Source organism: Falco naumanni, chromosome 13 (genome assembly GCF_017639655.2).
Source record: "Falco naumanni isolate bFalNau1 chromosome 13, bFalNau1.pat, whole genome shotgun sequence".
NCBI lineage: Eukaryota > Metazoa > Chordata > Aves > Falconiformes > Falconidae > Falco > Falco naumanni.
In genome coordinates this window covers 9,500,905-9,519,711 of record NC_054066.1, presented here as the reverse complement: position 1 = coordinate 9,519,711, position 18,807 = coordinate 9,500,905, and the positions used below count along the sequence as shown (strand labels likewise).

General features: G+C 41.5%; 1 protein-coding gene across 1 annotated transcript in view; it reads left to right on the top strand.

The window, feature by feature from the left end:
- The window catches only part of EPHA4 (EPH receptor A4), a 107,104-nt gene that overhangs the window by 77,938 nt on the left and 10,359 nt on the right, over positions 1–18,807 (top strand). Inside the window, exons 6-14 of the mRNA XM_040613674.1 lie at positions 1,208–1,332; positions 2,490–2,649; positions 3,730–3,841; positions 9,070–9,128; positions 9,914–10,027; positions 10,208–10,393; positions 14,436–14,497; positions 15,101–15,310; positions 17,836–17,985. Coding sequence (XP_040469608.1) covers positions 1,208–1,332; positions 2,490–2,649; positions 3,730–3,841; positions 9,070–9,128; positions 9,914–10,027; positions 10,208–10,393; positions 14,436–14,497; positions 15,101–15,310; positions 17,836–17,985 — 1,178 coding nt within the window. The remainder of the gene's footprint in view (positions 1–1,207; positions 1,333–2,489; positions 2,650–3,729; positions 3,842–9,069; positions 9,129–9,913; positions 10,028–10,207; positions 10,394–14,435; positions 14,498–15,100; positions 15,311–17,835; positions 17,986–18,807) is intronic.

Below are 18,807 nucleotides of genomic sequence, written 5' to 3'. Positions count from 1 at the left end.
AATGTCCCTTTTTATCCCTGGAGACGCCACCATTTATAGCAGCTATTGTCACCGTCAAAAGAGCTTGATAACAGCTGGCTAGAGACGTGACCACACAGCAACACAACAGCAAGAAAGGGGCAGCCGGGTTCATAAATCTTCAGAAAACCCGTTCCCCCAGCGCAGCCACGAATCTGCTGCTGTCACAGTCAAAGGGAGACTGCATTGTCCTCCAGCCAGTCAAAACCCTGAACTTCAGCATTAGCGGGGGCTCTATTGAAAGTATAGGGTGCACGATGAGATGTTTTCCATTATCTTCTTCATTGCAGCCCTTATTACTGCACACAGATACAGTTTAAAGGATCTTTGAGTTTAGCTTGTTGCTAGGTAGAGTTTTTCCAAAAATTGCTCAGCCCTTACCCTTGGCAGTGCAATCCTGCTTTTTCCATTCCTCACATCAGTACAGCGCCACATGAGGCAGGGTCAGATGATGCCAATTTGGTACACAATGGACCAATCTCTGATATCTTCTGGCTGAGAAAGAGCCATCAAAGCCAGAATCTGGCCCTTGGGTGCTGAGCTTCCCCATTCTCCAGTGGCTGCTCACACTCAGACGTAAGCAGGGCAAGTTACGAAGCACAAATTGGCTCAGACTCTTGAAATACAAGTTTCCTGGTTTTCATGGGAGGGTCCAAATTCATATGTATTCAGCTTTATTCTGGTCTTACTTAATTCAGTGGCAGTATTTTCTCAGCTTTAGAGAAAGCCATATTGGTCCCTTAGGAATTTCATAGTTCCTGTAAAGCAAATAGCTAATGAAGTAACATCAGTTAATTTGAGGAGATGGAAGAAGAGAGTCACTGTGAACCAAAACAGAAGTAGAAGTCTGTGCACTGTGCCTAAGAAAGGATAAAAATAAGGCAGAATCTTTTAGTACCTTAGCTTCTTACAGAGTTTTATACCTAGATGTGATGAACATTGCAGTGTTTAGACAACCGTATTGTTACTTTAAAACCCACCTATCTAGTATTGCCCAGAATCCAAGAATGAGCTTTATTAGAGAGGATTAAGTGTGATTTTTGTAAGAGAAAACAGGAAAAACATTTAATGCTTCTAACTTCCCTCCACTGCAAGAAAAACACGATTTCTGCAAGTGGTTGTGTTGTGAAAGCTATGATTAAAAATATAAGTTCCTCATTCAAACTATTTTTTTTTTTTCTTCTGGCAGCTCCATCCCCAATTGCTTTGATCCAGGCTAAAGAGATAACAAGGCACAGCGTTGCCTTGGCTTGGCTGGAACCTGACAGGCCAAATGGAGTCATCCTGGAGTATGAAGTCAAATACTATGAAAAGGTACTGTTCAGAGGTGGACAAGCAAGGAGTTTTGTTTGGGTTCGGGGAGAGCTTTTTATTTTGTTCCATTATGGTTCCGTCATTTGAAACCAAGTAGATTCAGTTTAATAAAATGCAATTAAGGATTTCGTGCACTTGAATAGTCGCTTGAAAGAATGAGACTCATAGGCTGTTCCAACTGTATGGTATAAGTTTATTTTGTTATTTTTTCTTACCTAGGAGCTGAGCTTTCGTAGCAAGCGTATTTATAATGAGAATCAATAATGTTGGGCAGAAGTGAGACATTAGATTTACTTCACAGACAGAAGTATAATAATGAAGTATATAACAGTAATAGTAATAATAATATCTGTTTGCCGATAGCTTCCGCTCAGAGTGATAGTGTGGGCTAGATGGCTTTTAATAGAGAATAAGGAAAGAAAATTAGATTCTTCTTACTTTCCAAGTTAGGTGGAGATGCTATTCCTACAAGTAACTTCTCAAGTATGGAACTGTGAAAAGAGCTATTTTCTTTGAAGGTTCTCTGCAAAAAGGAATGATTACCTGTTCTTCTTGTGCAAGCTCTCTTTCTCTGACATGCACATGTGTACTTCTAATATTTTTTATAATCACTTATTTTCTTCCCTTGCGCACAGAGAAAAAGGCATGTGATTTGCAGGGAAGCTAGATTATTAACATTTTCTGGTGGATTTGCCAGCCAAAAATAGAAAATTTTTTAAGATTGAACTTTCTGGAAGACATTTTCTAAGTCTTTTCTTTCTTAATTTTTTTTTTCTTTTTTAATATGGCTCATGGCTGGTAGGAAGAAAAATAAAGTGCCAGCACGTATGAGTAAAATGTTGCTTGTTCATCAAGAGGATCCTATTTGAAGGCTTGGCAGTTTTCCAAAGGATTTAATTGTGTGATTTCTTAAATAATCAGTGATATATAAGCATCATACCTATGCCCTCATCATCCTTTTTTGGCTTGCTCAGAGCTTCATGCAGCACACAGTGCTAGGGGTATTGAGCAAGGCCCTCGGGACATATTTTGCGAATTCCATCGTTGTTACTCATCTTCTTTCATCATGACAGTTTTGGCAAGGAAGTGAGGTTCCACGGTTCATGGTGCAGTGAGGCATTTTTACTTGATCAACCACTGTGTTCTTTTGTTGTTAGGACCAAAACGAGCGCAGCTATCGCATTGTGAAGACAGCCTCCAGGAATACTGACATCAAAGGCTTGAACCCCCTCACTTCGTATGTATTTCACGTGCGGGCCAGGACAGCAGCGGGATATGGAGACTTCAGTGGACCATTTGAGTTCACAACGAACACAGGTAATGACATGCCCACCAATTTCTTTTTCTTTTCCTTGAGCAAAGAGGGCAAATGTAACTGAGCTGCATGCTGGGGGGTTGCCATTGATTGCTTGGTCTATGGTGTGTCTGTTCTGGGAAAATGTTCTTCCATGGCCACGTGACTGTTAGGGGTGTCGTGAATCTGACCTGAGACATCTATTTGGATATGCTACATTCTAGATTCTAGCAATGGAAGTACTTTGGTGTGGCATAAGGAGACACACAGCCTATAAACATTTGGAAGCCATTGGTGCTTGATAGATTTATGTACCTTTTTTGTTTACTGTACATGTTGGTGTTGCACATGTGTTTGGGATATCTTGTTTGTAGGAGAATAGAACCCTCTTACTCCTCTTTGCAAGGTATTGACATAGATCAGTTAGGTGTCCTACATCAGCTCACATATTTGCGCTTTTCCTTAGGCAGTCATATAAAGACAGAATGTTCAAATTACGTTGTCAGTAGAGCTTTTCACTTTGCTCAAAGAAACGTGCAGATTTAGTCCCCAAAACGTTTGCTTCTCTGTGACAGGAAGGCAATGTGACCAAGCCTGTTCTATGTTGGACATACAGGTTTGCTTAAATCAATTTAAGGTTGTGCCAGTTAGTGGCAGCATTCTTCAGGATGTTAACAGCTGAAAATAACCAATCCATCAGGAAGAGGGTAGACATTTTAAAATAACTTATTCTCTTTACATCATTTGGGGAGTGATCATCTGGCCCCACTAAGAGAAAAAAGAGGAGGAAAGAAGAGTGGAAAGCAATTAGAAAGGCGGGCAAAAAATAGCCATTACACCCTGTAAGCAACAGTGAAAGGGAGAAGGAGAGGGAGTCCTTGTTCCCAGTGAACTGGAGTTCCCCAAATCATTATCAAACATCATGTCTTCAGCTCATTAGCACCCTGTTGGAAAATTGTGTCAAATGACTATACAGTAAAGGCCTGAAAGTAGATTTGAGTGCTACTCTAAACTGCCTTCACAAGCCAGAAAGCCTCATTGAGTGCTACCAAAGTTGATTTTTTGAGGGTGTCTGACACTAATGCTCCCTTTTCTGTTTCCAGTTCCTTCCCCCATCATTGGCGATGGTACCAATCCCACAGTGCTTCTTGTTTCAGTGGCTGGCAGTGTTGTTCTTGTGGTCATTCTCATTGCAGCCTTTGTCATCAGCAGGAGGTAAGAACTTAAGCTTCTCTCTCCCTCTCTCTCTTTCATGAGGGAGCTTTTTGTCTCCTCCAAACAAAGCTAAATTCTTTGATTAGCATCATAAACAGTGAATTTGCATTACAAGCCTTCTCCCATGTAGCTTTGATCTTCTCAACATTAGTACCAAGCAGCATGTGATGTAATGGCAATAGTTCCAGCTCTATTTGCCCTTCAGATGCAAAGCTGATTCCAATAACTGGCATTGAGAAGCATGCCAGCTAGAGATTTGTGGTTAGTGTAATTTGAAGTTAAGTTTAATGGGTATGGGTACAGTAGATTTTCTTGGACTGACTCCTCATAGGCAGGGAATAAACAACTGCACTGTTGTGGACTAAGCCATCAGGCTGCTATGGCTGTGATTTTTGTGTAAGTCTGTATGAGTCTGCATTAGTCTTTTGGGTTAGTCCTTCCAGTGTGAGTGGATATGACTGTAAAACAGAAGGCCACAGTCATTCAGCATCATATGCAGTAGCACAGCAGACTGGATCGATGGTTATTTCATCAGAGCAAGACCATAATCTTCTACCAAGTACTTGTTCATTCTCCCAGTTTCAACCCAGGCATCAGGAACAGTCCTGCAAATGGGAGAACAGTGTACAGAAACACAGTGTGAGTGTTTCTGTCTTCATCTTTGTGTTCACTCTCACTTAAAAAGATCAGCATGATTTTGCTTCAGTGTAATTCTGAGACAAAAATGGATGTGTCGTTACTGTACCTGAAGCCTGAGATCTGAGGGGTGCACGTTTTGTCAGTCTCTGTTGATCAGTTTAATGGCATCAGCCGTAAATATGCACAATTTCCTCTTTGATTTGCTCTCTTACTTTAAATTGTCTTAAAGAACAGTTAAGCCACTATGATTGTAGTATCTGGAAAGTAGGCATGCATTGCTATATCTTTCTGTGGGTGTTCAACTCGAAGCCTCCATGCTGGCAAGAAGAAAGAAGAGCAGAACATACGAAAATGTAATGCGGACAGACAGGTTTATTAAAAGCCATTGCAACAGAAAATAGCATCGCTGAGCTTGATGACTTAATCTCCTCTCCGCTTTTATTGATCACTTTATTATTTAAGGCAGGATTGATAGCAGGATGCATTGGATTTCTAATTATGAGTCGCCACCTTGGAGAATTGAGCCTGTCGGGCTGCTTTGAGATGATTCCTTCCTCTCCTCCCCCTATAAAAAAATGTCGCTTCTCAAGGCTGATAAACACTGCTTGGTGATTGGCCCTCAATGGATCACTTTTTAGAAAATGAAATGTCAACCCCTTGCCCTCATATTGATTCTCTTTAGTATCGGCCATAAAGCTGTCAAAGGAAAGGCTGCCTGGAGCCAGGTAGCTGACGGACGCGCTGATGCGGGTGCGTGCTCGGCCGGGCTCCTCACCGCTCGGGCCGCCTGTGCAGTTATCTCTGCCCACAAGTGTTCAGCTTGGACAAAGGCAGGACAAGAGCAGGTGGGTGGTAGGGACAAAAAGGCTGGTCCAAGGACTGGTGGTAAGGGAGATAAAAGTATCCTGGTGGCCGTGAGTACAGATGTGTCCCGTAGCTTTGCACCACTAGGTCTCGGGGAGGCTGTGGAAGGGGAAAGACATGGCAAGATGAATGAAATACTAGGACAGCGAAAGTGCTCTGTGCATACTAATGCATGGTGCCTTGCTAATTAATAGCCTTCCTCAATACACAGCTCTCCAGCAGCTGGAAGTAGCTCTCAATAAACAGAATCTACTTTAATATTCACTATTACTCTAACAATTTTAACCACTTTACCAATGTCATTTAGAGGTGTAGGCTTTTGGGATATTTCATGATATTCCTATGCCAGCAGAAGTTAATAGCAAAATAATTATACTTTGTTCCAAAATGACTTCAGATGAGAAAAAGCTTTTCTGTCCATACAGTTCCCCTGTGGAGGTTTTGTAATCTAACCATGACCCTGAAAGTCATATTTGTCCTATCAGACCCGTGCTTTGGCCCACAGACATGGCTTCTCTGCATCTGTGAGGCAAACGTGGGAACCGGGCATATGCTGTAGGTGCCCGCTTTTGAACCCCGAGTTATTGCTACTCATTTAGCATTACGTTTTTTCAAGTCATTGCTCAAATCCCCAAATTCATCTTTACAACAGAATTTGTTATAGGACTTTGCCTGCAGGCAGCTCAGAGTGTTTGGTTCCATCCCGTGACCACAGCATTTGTGTTAATGGGAGAACTAGTCTGCCTACACGTCAGTTTAAACTTACTGAGGTTAAGGTGAGCGTAGCTGTAGAGCAGAGTGCGGTAGGTAGCGTGTTTCTAAACTCTGCCTTGCAGGAACGTCGAGTGAAGTTACAATATCTCAAATGGAGTTGTAAAGGATTTAGGAGACTGTAGAACAGAAAGAGCCACGTTCTAGGAGGGCTTGGGTAGAGTAAGGCAGCCCTGCAGAATCCTCTGGGCATCTGAAAGCTTCTGTCAGAAAGTCTTCTGATTGATGGATTGTCTTCTGCTCCGTCAACAGCAGGATGCCTTTGGCCACCAGCTGCCGGTGGCGTTGGAGCAGGTGCCCTGCCAGCCTGGTGCTGAGCGCCGTGGCCGCCCAGCCCCTCTGCCTGGGGGGCAGGCGGTGGGGGCGGTGGGGCCGTGCCGTTTCACCTCAGTGCGTGCTAATACCCTCTGTTGTGACCTCCTCTTCATCGCCAGCCCCCACCTGTAGCTCTGCCTGTGCCTCTGACCCCCACGGTTCCTGAAAGCTTCTGTGTTCTTTTCCTGAATGCCGCTATTTAATCGCCACCGCCAAAATCCCTGTAATTACGGGGCTCCAACCTGCGACAAAGGCTCCCTTCTGCCGCCCAGGTGAGCCGCCCCCGAGGGGTGCCCGTGCCAGGGGACAATGGCAGGCAGGACTGGCCTGCCCCCAGCCAGGCGGGAGAGGTCAACGGGTGACACAGGCAGAAGTGGAAGTAGGTAGTTAGTTTGGAAGGTATTATTTAAACTTAATAAGCTACAATTATATTGCTTGAACAGTAATCCCTTTGTTTCCCTTTGCTTTTTGTATGTCTTTTGGTTTGGGGGGGAGGTTATTTTTTGTCTGTTGTTAGGGTGCTGGTACTCTTAAAAATAAGATAAAGAGCATTTCGTACTCAAAATGCTTTCATGCAAAGCCTGTTTGTTTCATATTTCCCATCTGTGCCTGAGCATTAATAAAATGAATTTGAAGGGGTCCTGCTTAAAATGCAGAATCTTTTTCTTTCTTTTTTTTTTTTTTTAAATTCCTTTTTTTTCTTTCCTCTGAGAGATGTTGTATAATACCTGAAATCATCTCTGCAATCCCCTTAGCTGACTCGGTCCCATATGGCACTGGGTGAGATTTGTGCTGCCTCCTCCTTACTCAGTTCAGTGACTGCGAGCAGAGCATAGTTCTTTTATTTAACTCAGCTCTGTTATACCAGTGCTGGAAGTCCTCGGGCAAATAAATGGTTTAAATTGATGTTTGGATCCAGTGTGGTTTTTAATAATGCTCTTGTGATTTGGAGCCATTTGCGTTTAATTGACTTTCGTAAAGAAAAAAAGCTCCCAACCGTTTATGGTTGGATGTGTACCTGCTTTTTATGTCTGAACACAAGTCATGATGATGTTGTTGGGAGCCGTGAGGCTCGGTTCAAAGGTCGGGTAGTCTTCACATGTCAAATGGCATATTCTTCTCCTTCTGTTTCATGGTTAATTTATAGTTTTTGTTATTGGCATAGCATGTTTAACACCCAGCGTTAAGAGACTGCAAAGACAGAGGCTGGGAAATGTCCTTTCCGCTGACGGGATGGGAAGCTGCCGTTCCCCACAGGCCAGGCACTGAGTGGGAAGTGAGGTGCTTTGTGCTAATGGGCAGATGAGTTTTGCTGATGGGAGGGGAATGGTGAGACTCGGGAAGACTTGCTGCAAGCGAGGTTCGCAGCCACGTTTTCTTCTTGTTATCTGTGAGTTTTTGACCTCTTTTAACTCAAATTTCCAGATAGGTCTTTCTCTCACCCACTCCTGTTTTCTTCCTCTACCCACTCACCGTTTCCAGACTTCTAACCTAGTCTCACCCCAGTGTCCCTGGCAGGCCTGGTCATCTCCTGCCCCACTCCAGGCAGCAGGTTGCACATTGCAGGCAGTGCCAATCTTACCTCCTGTTCTCCAGCCTTGCTTTCTCCTTCTGCCTTCCCTCTTCTTCACTCCAGCCCAAGCCCATCCCAGTTAGCTAACCTGAGTCTGACAGCCTGGGAGACTTGGACTGCCATAAGAACAGGCATACCCAGGAGGAAGCAACCAAGCCCTTCTCTTCGGCAGTGTCTGTTCTTACACCTGGTTCTGAACTTTCAAGAATGATGGCTAAAAGCCCAAATCAAATCTCTGCATCTACGTACTGTTAGATGCTGGGAAACTTCAAGTCCCAGTATGCGTTTGGCTGAGCTGAATCCTCAGTATCTTCCCTAACAAGCTAACCTTTTGCATTAACTTTTCTTATCCAGTGACATTTAAAGCTGAACTAATTAAATACGTAACTGGACACAATATCATGTCTATAGGCATAGAAGTAGTAATCTATAGAATTAAAATGCTATACTACCTTGTATCTAACTCAGAAGGTTAGTAGAGGACTTCTGCCATTGGGATTTGTTTACCCCTTCAATTATACAGTGATTAAAATAATAAACAAAATCTTTGTGATCTGCATGTTTGATAGGGTTTTTTTTGCTGCCATCCTGATTTCTGTGTTAATAGACTTGTTTCCAGTTTTAAATTTGCAGTTAAATAAGTGTGTTGGCATTGGCCTAATTATGTATGAAAATCAATCTACCAAAACACTCTGTTGTAGCATTGAAATCCCTGTATGATAGGGCTAAAAAGCAATTTGGCCCCTTTTTGCACAGAATTGCAAATATACATTGAAGAAAAAGTAGCCAAAACGCAAGCTTTCTTTTCTTTTTTTAAATGCCAAGATGCAAATAGATTGGTGTTTCTCTTGATGCTTTGTTGATGCCAATAACACTTAAAGCAGTCTGAGGAGTCTCCTACCCTGCTGGTAAATGGATATTGTGTCAGGGGCTGTTGTAGGGGAGCTGCCGAGCACAGGTCGTGGCAGGTGCAAACAGCTCAAGTCTCAGCAGGTCGAGAAGACTGAGCTTGTCTCAAAGTAAGATATTTATTTTGAACTGTAATGCCTTTTTTTTGTTCTGACAGACGCAGCAAGTACAGTAAGGCTAAGCAAGAGGCAGATGAGGAGAAACACTTGAACCAAGGTAAAAGGCAGTGGTGCTTCGGTTTCTTGATGTGGTTCGTAAAACATGTCCCGTGTTCTGATGCTTGGGAAATAAGGGATGACATTCCTCTTGAGATGAATATGTTTCTGGTTTCCTCTCTTGAAAACATCTTTCTTTGAAACTATGTGCTTTAGTAACAGGCAAAGTAGAAGTATCGGGGTAAAATGTTTTGAGGGGTCAGGCAGGAAAAAGGTTCATCAAATTCTTCCTTTGTGCCTTTCTGCTGAAAGATACCTGTCCTTGGACAGCGGTATCTAGGCATGACTTTACCCCACAATACTCTGCCAAAACAGTTGCTGGATGGGCTGGAGGCAATCCCGCAGGCAAGGGAATGTGAACTTTGCTGCCTTTTTTTCTAGGACCGAATCCTACTGTTAGTTCCATCTCAGTCATCCAGGTACCAAACCTAGGACCTGAGCTCAGAATTTCTTGGCTCCCAGAAGGGAAATGGGATGTGTCTCACAGGTCCATAGACAGGCTACTGGCCTTTGAGTGATGTTGGTGATTTGTGAAGTTCATTTATTGGCAAAAGCCTGATTCCTTACATCAATGTTGGGAAATATTAAATGTTTACATTAAAAAAATTGCATCAGGGGAAAAATACATTAAGACCTTCCTTCCTTCATCAGTCATTCCTGGCTTACAGTACATTTTTATTGTACACTCTCTTTGCTGTTGTAGATCATTAAGGCTTCAGTCTCATATGTTCTGTGTTTAGCAGCATGTAGATCAGTGACTTCAAATAAAACATTTCTGCCTTGCAGGTGTTAGAACATATGTGGATCCTTTTACATATGAGGATCCAAACCAAGCTGTGAGGGAATTTGCCAAAGAAATTGATGCCTCCTGCATAAAGATTGAAAAAGTTATTGGTGTGGGTAAGTGCCAGAACTTTTGCATTTTTTTCTGTAAATATAGTTCTAAATTTGCTTTTAGGAAACATGGGATCCTATGATTTTTGCATGACAGTTCCCCCAAATGAACTGACATAACAGTTTGACAACATAAGCATGTGCTTCATGTTCATGACTATTTATTCTTGTGCCTTTTTCCTTAAGGGGAATTTGGTGAAGTATGCAGTGGACGCCTCAAAGTACCAGGAAAAAGAGAGATCTGTGTTGCTATCAAGACTCTAAAAGCTGGTTACACTGATAAACAAAGGAGAGACTTCCTGAGCGAGGCCAGCATCATGGGACAATTTGACCACCCCAATATCATTCACTTGGAAGGTGTAGTTACTAAATGTAAGTAGGTCATTTTCATGACAAGGCCAATTTGGAAGTCACTGAGAAATTAAGTATGCGGTGGTGTGTGCTGGTTGTTTTTTGTTTTTTATTTCCTCCCCTTTTTACTCTCATTCCTGTGAAATGACAGATGGAACAGATCCACTGATAGCTAATAGGAGGAAATCAGTGCAGGACAAGTCATTAATCTTGTTGTCAGCTATAAATGGGTTTATGGTTTCAACTGATACTCTATCTGTAGGCAGCTTGTACAAGATTTTGTAAGGGGAATTAATACTGCAGGGGTGAACTTTTTTTTTTCTCCCTTCTTGCTATGCCAAACAGGCATCTTTCACATCTTTGCTAGACCGAGCTGATTGTTACAGGATAGGCAAAAGCAGATGGTGAGCAAAGAATTTAAAATGGTTGGGGGAAAAATACCAAAACAAAACTATGGAGTCATATGTTTAAGGTGTAAAGCACAGATGTAAGGAGCAAGCCTTTGAAATGAAGTCAGCTATTTCAGCATGAAACCTGCTTATTTGTTTTCTCTGATTTACAGGTGTGATAATTTCACTCTGCAGAATTTACCTGGCTGATCTTTTTGTTTGTTTGGTTTGGGTTTTTTTTAAGTCTGTTAGCGTTCATTGTGCCATGAACCCTGCCTTAGAAAAAAGAATGACAGCATTCGTTGGATGCTGTTTCAAGACTAGAACTGAAAATGCACCTGTGTGACAGGTGTGCTTGGGTTGGACTTGATAAGGTGCTGCTGCGATGGTGGAGTTACTGCCCCTTCTCTGACTGCCCTAGGTAGCATGTTGGCAAAGCCCGGCGCTGATCGCAGGTCCTGAAAGACCCTTTGGATGCAGGGGCTCGTGCTCAGGGTGGCAAAGCAAGCAGACAGTAATCTTGTGAGCTCTGTTAAAGGGTGGATTTGTGAAGCTTATTTTCTGCAGCTGATGGTGTGCATGATGAACATGAATGCAGGATATTAATAGTATAAGGAATTAAAATTAGACATGGAGGAGAAATATTACTAGAAGAACGAAGTATCTCCCACAGAGGGTTGTCAAAGCCATCAATATCATTGAAAAACCCTGTCCCTCCTGAATTGTCGGTGGGAGCTGGATGCTTACTCTGCCACTTGTGTTTCTGGAAATCCTACCCTTGCTCATTTGTGTTGCCCTCTCCTAGACTGCCTTCTCTCACAGCTGTTGAAAATGGCTCATAGAGCGTGTTGCTGTTTGCTTTTCAAGACAAAGTCTGTTGGGGAAAACAGGGGTTTGGACTAATTTTGACCATTGTTTACTGAGGGCCTCCCTCAAAACTGAGATGAAAAGATAGTACTCTCTTTAGATTTTGAAGGTCTGCATCTCTTTTTCTCCTTTTGTTTTTGTCATAACAAAGAGGGAGGGTTGCGGTCAGGCCGCCGTGTTTGCTGCAGACAGTGATTTTTCTAGCACCTCTGTAAAAGGCAACAGGGGAATCTTTGTGTTGAAATCCCACCGAGGCTGGAACCCCCTGAGCTATTACAGCTCTAGCAGTTATAAATGACTGGGCGCATTTGCATAATGCAGTTGTCACTGAATTAAAATGATTTGAAATTTTCACCGAGGAGGTGGTAACCTGACCCAAGAACGTTTCATTGCCTGGCTTGCGATGTTTCTGCAGCACGCCAGCTTGGTTACCTCGGAGCTGGTGTGTTTGGTAAACAGGGCTACTTAAGGAGACATTTATCTCAATTTCTCCATAGGTTTTCTGAATGCTGTGATAAATGAATGCATTTAATAAACTGAAAATTAAAATGTGAGATAAATACTGGTGTAGATGGGGGCTGAGAGAGGCAGCAGAAAAACATGAATAAATTATTGGCTGCTAGTCAAGTACTTTAATAATTGAGTCACTGATGGTAACTTCTCCTCTCTCTATCCCCCTCCCCTGCTAAAGAAGTGCCTGAGTAATGAAATTACATGTTAATGCACTGAAAGAGTCTCCCTTTCTTCCTTTCTACGTTGACATAGTATCTTTTGATTGAGGAAGGTTAATTAAAACTCATTTAGCTGTATTTGTTCAGTGGAAGGGTTCTGGTCACAGTTGCAAAGGATAAATGAAACAGTGACATATGCAGATTCGGTTGGAGTTTTTCTCTTTCTACCAAAGAATGCCTGCAAAGGTGAATTAGAGGGAGAATTATGTTTTATTGCATCACTTTCCTTTAAGAGTGCAAGTACTCGGCCAAGGTCACTAAGCCCTTCATCTAGACCAGTTTGCTTTGTGCAATACCATCACTTCTCTGCTGCATTCATGCAAATCAGAAGGGGTTCAGCTGCCAGACTGGCATTTCACAGGCATGCCAATTTGCATGGGACCAAAACAATAATAAGAGTTCTGATATCAGTTGGGAAGGGAAGGAGAAGCAGAAATAGTAAAAGGTGTGCAAAGGGTGGTTTGGGACTGAAGAGGTGAAAAAAGTAATGGTGAATGAAGTAAATGATGTATTGCACGTAGATGGTGATCTAAGCGAAATAAATGACTGAAAATTGAAAAATTTCAATACTGTCAGTCTGTATAGAATATTGTTTTCTAATAAAAAAAAAAAGAAGGTTACTTCAAAAACAGAAATCCCCGAGAAATGAAGAGAAAAACATCTTGGTGAAAAACACACTGAGGTAGTAATGATTAAGGAAACTTCCAATGCTGTAACATTTCATGGTAGGGTGATTTTCACAGCTGGTTGTTCTGGAGCAGATACTTGCTGGTGGCTGAAGCAAGACAACGCTGAGTAGTTCTGATACCTCTGATGCCAAGACAGAGTTGAGCTATCTACAGTCTAGGTGACAGGTCCATTGAACCCTTCTTTCCCCATAGTGTTCCCTTGACCTGCTCAAGGAAGTACAAAAGCAGAGTTCCTCTGGGACACAGTTTTTAATGCAGGGAGAAACTATAGTTCCTGTAGCTAAAGCCTAAGTGGAGGAAGGGTTGCCATGCCAGCCTGGCGCTGATCATCAGACGCTCCCTTGGCTTCGGGTGGGCTAGACAGTGCTTATCTGGGGATGGGCTTTTGCTACTGAACCTTTGATAAGTCACTTCTTTACATCCACCATTGTTCACTTTTAGAATGGAGATGATATTGGACTTGTTTCTGCAAATGTCTAGATGCTGAATACCCAGCATGATTTAACACTGTGAAATAATACTTTTACTTGTATGTACCTAAATGTTTTCAGTTTCAGTGTTGTATGGCTTTGTAAAGCTCTTAAAGACAACATCAAGCATTATTTATGTATTTGCTGTTGTTTTAGGCAGGAGAGTGCTTAGAAAGCATCCCTGTGTCAGTAAAATTACATTACATTTCTCTTCAGATTGCCCAGCTTGGCTCTCCGTATTGCAGTGTGGAAAGCTGAGTGCTGCTGAAGCACGATGCCCCACATGCGATACAATTCATTGAATCATTTATCCTGTGGTTGACTTTGCGAAGCAAATGGCTTTGACTCATTTATAAATAACGAGAGACATGGGATACAAATTTGGGACAGAGAAAGTTGAGAGGAACAGCTTGTATTTTTTTTTTTCATTCTTGAATCCAGTTGTCTTGGAATACCTTGTAGCTTCTGACAGCTTCTAAATCGCCTAAAGCGTTGATCTTTCAAAAGAGGCAGAGAGACCAAAACATTCACAAATTCCATCTTGAAAGAGGAAGGCTTTCTAGTCTGCAAGCAATTTAATTACACTAAAGATTTTGTCAAGTTTGAACAGATCTTTGGTTCTTAGCTCTCAATTATCAGTTCCTATATTCCTTAGAGAACAGTAGCCACTTTAGTTAAAGACCTTGTCAATGAGTCAACCAAAGGGTTAACCTTCCAGATGGGGCCCTTTAAATGTTTCTGTCCTATAATATTTCTTCCCTTGCTCCCTACAGCTGAGGCATAAGCTTGCTGCTTTTAAAATTAAATTAGATTGTGTAAGCCAGGTGTCTTGGCAGTAAAATCATGTGCAACCCATTTTTATCCCATTAACATTGGTGTTCATCAAGGAATTGTGTTTTTCTTTCTGCGAACTCTAGGTAAACCTGTAATGATCATAACTGAGTACATGGAGAATGGCTCCTTGGATGCCTTCCTCAGGGTAGGTGATTTTTTCATAATAAGCAAAGGAGATTTTATATAGGGAAACATTTTCTGGTTTTCATTTTGGTTTGGTTTTTGTTTGTTTGTGGGGGGTTTTTTTGTTTTGTTGGGGGTTTTTTGTTTGTTTTTGGTGTTTTTTTTTCCAGAAAGATACTGAAAATTGAGCATTTTTAAAGAAATTATGTTTGTACTTGGGAAATTCTGTTTTCTGGCGTTGCTCCTACCGAAAAACAGAATGAATGTAAAGTGGAAGAATATAGAATCAATGTAATGTTTAAAATTGCAAGGTCTTAAATAATCCATGTTTAACAGGAAGAGTTCTGATTTGCTCCGTTTTTGAAAGCATTGCAATGCTATAGACTCATTAAAACCAGATTCATTGCAAACTGGATACTGCATCACTGGAAGCTGTGACAGAACCTCTGCGTTTTTACTTTACTGGTGAATTATAGACACTAGTCAGGAGAGCGAGGAAATGGCATTGCATTTTATTTGAGAGAAGATGGGGATCCAGAGATATGCTCTTTGCCAATTTCAGCAATGGCAATAATGTAGCTTTTAGCTTAATGCTCAGTGATTTTCTTCCTTTCCCCATATGCAGAAGAATGATGGCAGATTTACAGTCATCCAGTTGGTGGGGATGCTTCGTGGCATTGGCTCAGGGATGAAGTATCTGTCTGACATGAGCTATGTGCATCGGGATCTAGCTGCTCGAAACATACTAGTCAACAGCAACCTGGTCTGCAAAGTGTCTGATTTTGGCATGTCCCGAGTCCTGGAAGATGACCCTGAAGCAGCTTACACCACACGGGTAAGGAGGGAAAGAAAATGTCCAGTGGGCTGGTTTTCTTTCCTACATTTTGGGTTTGTCTGACTATGTGGGAGGTGACAATGGTTTGTTTTAAAATAATCTCAGTCACAAGTGAAAACCTATATCACAACCTAAAAATAAGCATTCGCCCAGACTCCATAGCTAGTGTAAATTGATGTACTGTTACTGCTACATCAGTGGCTACATCAGTATTTCTTCTCTGAGGATGTGACCCATGTATTCCTCTTGTTCCTTCAGTGTGCTGGAGTGCGTGACAGGAATCTGATGCCAGAAATTAGAGCTTGGGCTTCTATTCCTTCTGACTTCTAGAGACATGCAAAATGATTTCCAAGTGGCTAGTCCCACTGAGGTTTGATGCAGCAAATTTAGATATGCCACCAAAAAAAAATTAAAAAAAGATAAATCCACTTTTGCACATCGCAAAGCTAGTCATAAATTTGTCCTAAATAATTTGGACTGGGGAAAGTGTGAGGCCTTCATTCCTGTTTTTTGTTTCTTTCTCATTTTATCTATATTTCAGCATCCCACTGTTAACTAATTTTGCTAAAAGCCATTTTAATATGCTGCATGTGGAATAGTACTAATGCAAGTACTTCTGGCCACAAAACAACATCCCAACCATTACCAGCCTTTGTACCAATACCTCTGTAATTAACATGTGTGCGAAGAAAAAAAAGTCGGAGTTTATAAAATCTCCTTTTTTAATTGCTTATTTTCTTCGTTTTTAAATATCTGCCATTCTCCATCTGTTCTCCCTAGTGCAGAGTTTGTCTGCAGCACTCAGATTTTGCGGTTTAATCTCAACACTCATCCTTTAATGGATTCACAGTTCATTACAGGGAAGGATAGACACATGTAGTATTAAATGCTGGCCAGCCTTGGTATTTCTCACTCGTGAGGGTGGCAAGTTGAAGAAGCAGAAGCAGAGGTCTGAAAAGCTGTATTCAGGGAAATCAAAATTTATCCAAACACACAAGGGCAAGACAGAAATGATTGAAAAGCTTCCCTTTGAATTTAGTGAGTGGAGATGTAGTATTATGTTTGCTCTCAAGAGTGAACTGCAGGGAATCGATGACATTTGCTTTATAGTGCATTGTCTTCATTTGGTATCAGTAGTGAAGGATCAGGAAAATTTGAATGAACTCCACTGTGCTCAAGCAGCTAAGTAAAAAGACCTTGTTGACAAGTTTTAGAACAGCAACCATGTATAAACCATGTCCATGCATCTGCGTCTGAAAGAAGGCTTTCATAACCAGAGTTGGTGCAATAGAATGCAATTTTTAAAGCATCATTTTTTAAGAGAATGAGGTGTTCTGCTCCCTATTAGTAGTGTTAACTCATTAAAGTGAGAGCATCCTATAGCCACACAAGGCACATACTACTACAACCGCATTGAAAAAAAGCCTGATGCAAAGCCCAAAGAAGCCAGGAGAACCCCTTTTGATTTCACTTGGCTTTGGAACAAGTCTGTATTAAACACTTGAGAGAGATATTAGAACAATAAACCATTAAGCATGCACATGCTGCCCTCAGTTATGGATAAAAACTATCTAGAAGATTGCTGACAAAAAACCTACCAAAATAAACTTAATCAAAAAAGCATAAAAGCAAATGAAAAAGCCCTAAAACCTTTGTTCAGCTTAAGTCATTCCCCAGATGGAACTGCAGGAAACCAAAAGCTCAATTAAAAACACCTTGCATATTAGCATAAACAAAAGAAGAAATCTCTGGCCTGGGATCACTCAGCTAAGGAAAAATCAGATAAACAGGATGGTGTGAGTTCCTTTTAAAACAGTGCAGGACCTCAGTGGCCCAAATCAGATGCCCAGGTTGTTTTATTTGTTTAAAAAGAGGTATTGCAACAAGAGGCAGCTCTCTCCAACAGGTATCAAAAGCAGCCTTGCACCATGGAGTGATGTTGAGCTCCTCCCACAGGGACTGAGAGAGCCCAGAGGCTTGCTTGCCATCTCACATCTCTGGTAGGGGTTGGGATATTGCCCATGGGAAACACCACGGTATTCATAAATCTTCCCAGTTCATCCTCTCTTTATTTTACCTTTTTGAAAAGCAAAACATTTATAATCCCATTTTTCTGAAACAGGCCAAACAGGTCAGACAGGCAAGCAAGGAAATAGTAATTAACAGCATGTACTTATTTGTTTTGTCAACTAAATCTCTAATATATACTTTGTAAAACCCCTGGCTTGTTCTCATGCTTCAGCATAGCCCTAAGCAGAGATCTCTTAGAGGGCTGATAAAAATACATGTAACCATTTACTGGTTCGCCTCCTTGTGACTGAAGAAAACAGATGGGCAGCATTGCCTCCTGGTTGGATCTGACAGTTTTATGGCAAGCAAAAGAGAAAGTGGATGCCTTTTTAAGAAGGATTCTGGAATTGCTTACAGAGAACCATTTTGTATTTTTAATGGCAGCGTAGAACAGTGTCAGACATGCACATTACTGGGTCAGTGACTCAGCCTGTGGTTTCTTTTATTTGTGACAGGGTGGCAAGATTCCCATCAGGTGGACTGCACCAGAGGCAATTGCTTACCGTAAATTTACATCAGCTAGTGATGTGTGGAGCTATGGCATCGTTATGTGGGAAGTGATGTCCTACGGAGAAAGACCTTACTGGGATATGTCCAATCAAGATGTGAGTCTTCTGAGCTTCCTCTTCCTTTTTTCTCCCTCTCTCCCTGCACCTTTATCTCTGTCCTTAGATGTCTGCTGATGTGTTTCTGTGTCAATTGCTATATGGTTACAAGACATTTACTCCAAGTTTTTCAAAGGATATCATGGGTGGTAGATTCCTGTTTTCTTAGGGAACCTCTCTGGAACTAAGACTTCCTTGGATCTTGAAGCCTGGTTTATGGTCAGGGGATAGGGGATTCGCAAGGTAGGGCCTATAAATTGTGCAGGTAATTTTTTTCCTTTTTTTTAAATTTTAGGAAAAATATTATGAGCAGTTAAAGTAAGAAAGAAGAATGGGGGAAAGGGAACAAATATATTTAAACTGTCAGATGGTAATACTGTCAAAAGGAGGCAGATTTGAATGTTGATATTAAATCTCAACTTTATTGAAAGTCTTTAAGAGGAAACACTTGAATCTAATGGGGCTTCCCGTTAGGAGTTAATTCTTCAAGCCCCAGCATGCTTGTAATTCTTCCAGATGATTTTATTTCTTGTAGGATATCTAAAAGAACACATATGAAATCCCCTTCTGATTATCCATCAGAGCATCCTTGTGACAATTGTATAGCTGCCCCCCGAGGACATTAAAAAGCAGCTTTCCTAAATGACCATTCTTAAATTATGCATGTCCTGTTTAACCATACCATCTGGACTACTTCAGTGTATTCCAACAGGGAGCATGCACAATGGCTGCTATTCCAGAAGAGTATTTAATAATAATGCTAATAAGAGCTTTTGCTAATAGAATTTTTATTAAATGAAAAAAAAAAATATCCCAGTGAAA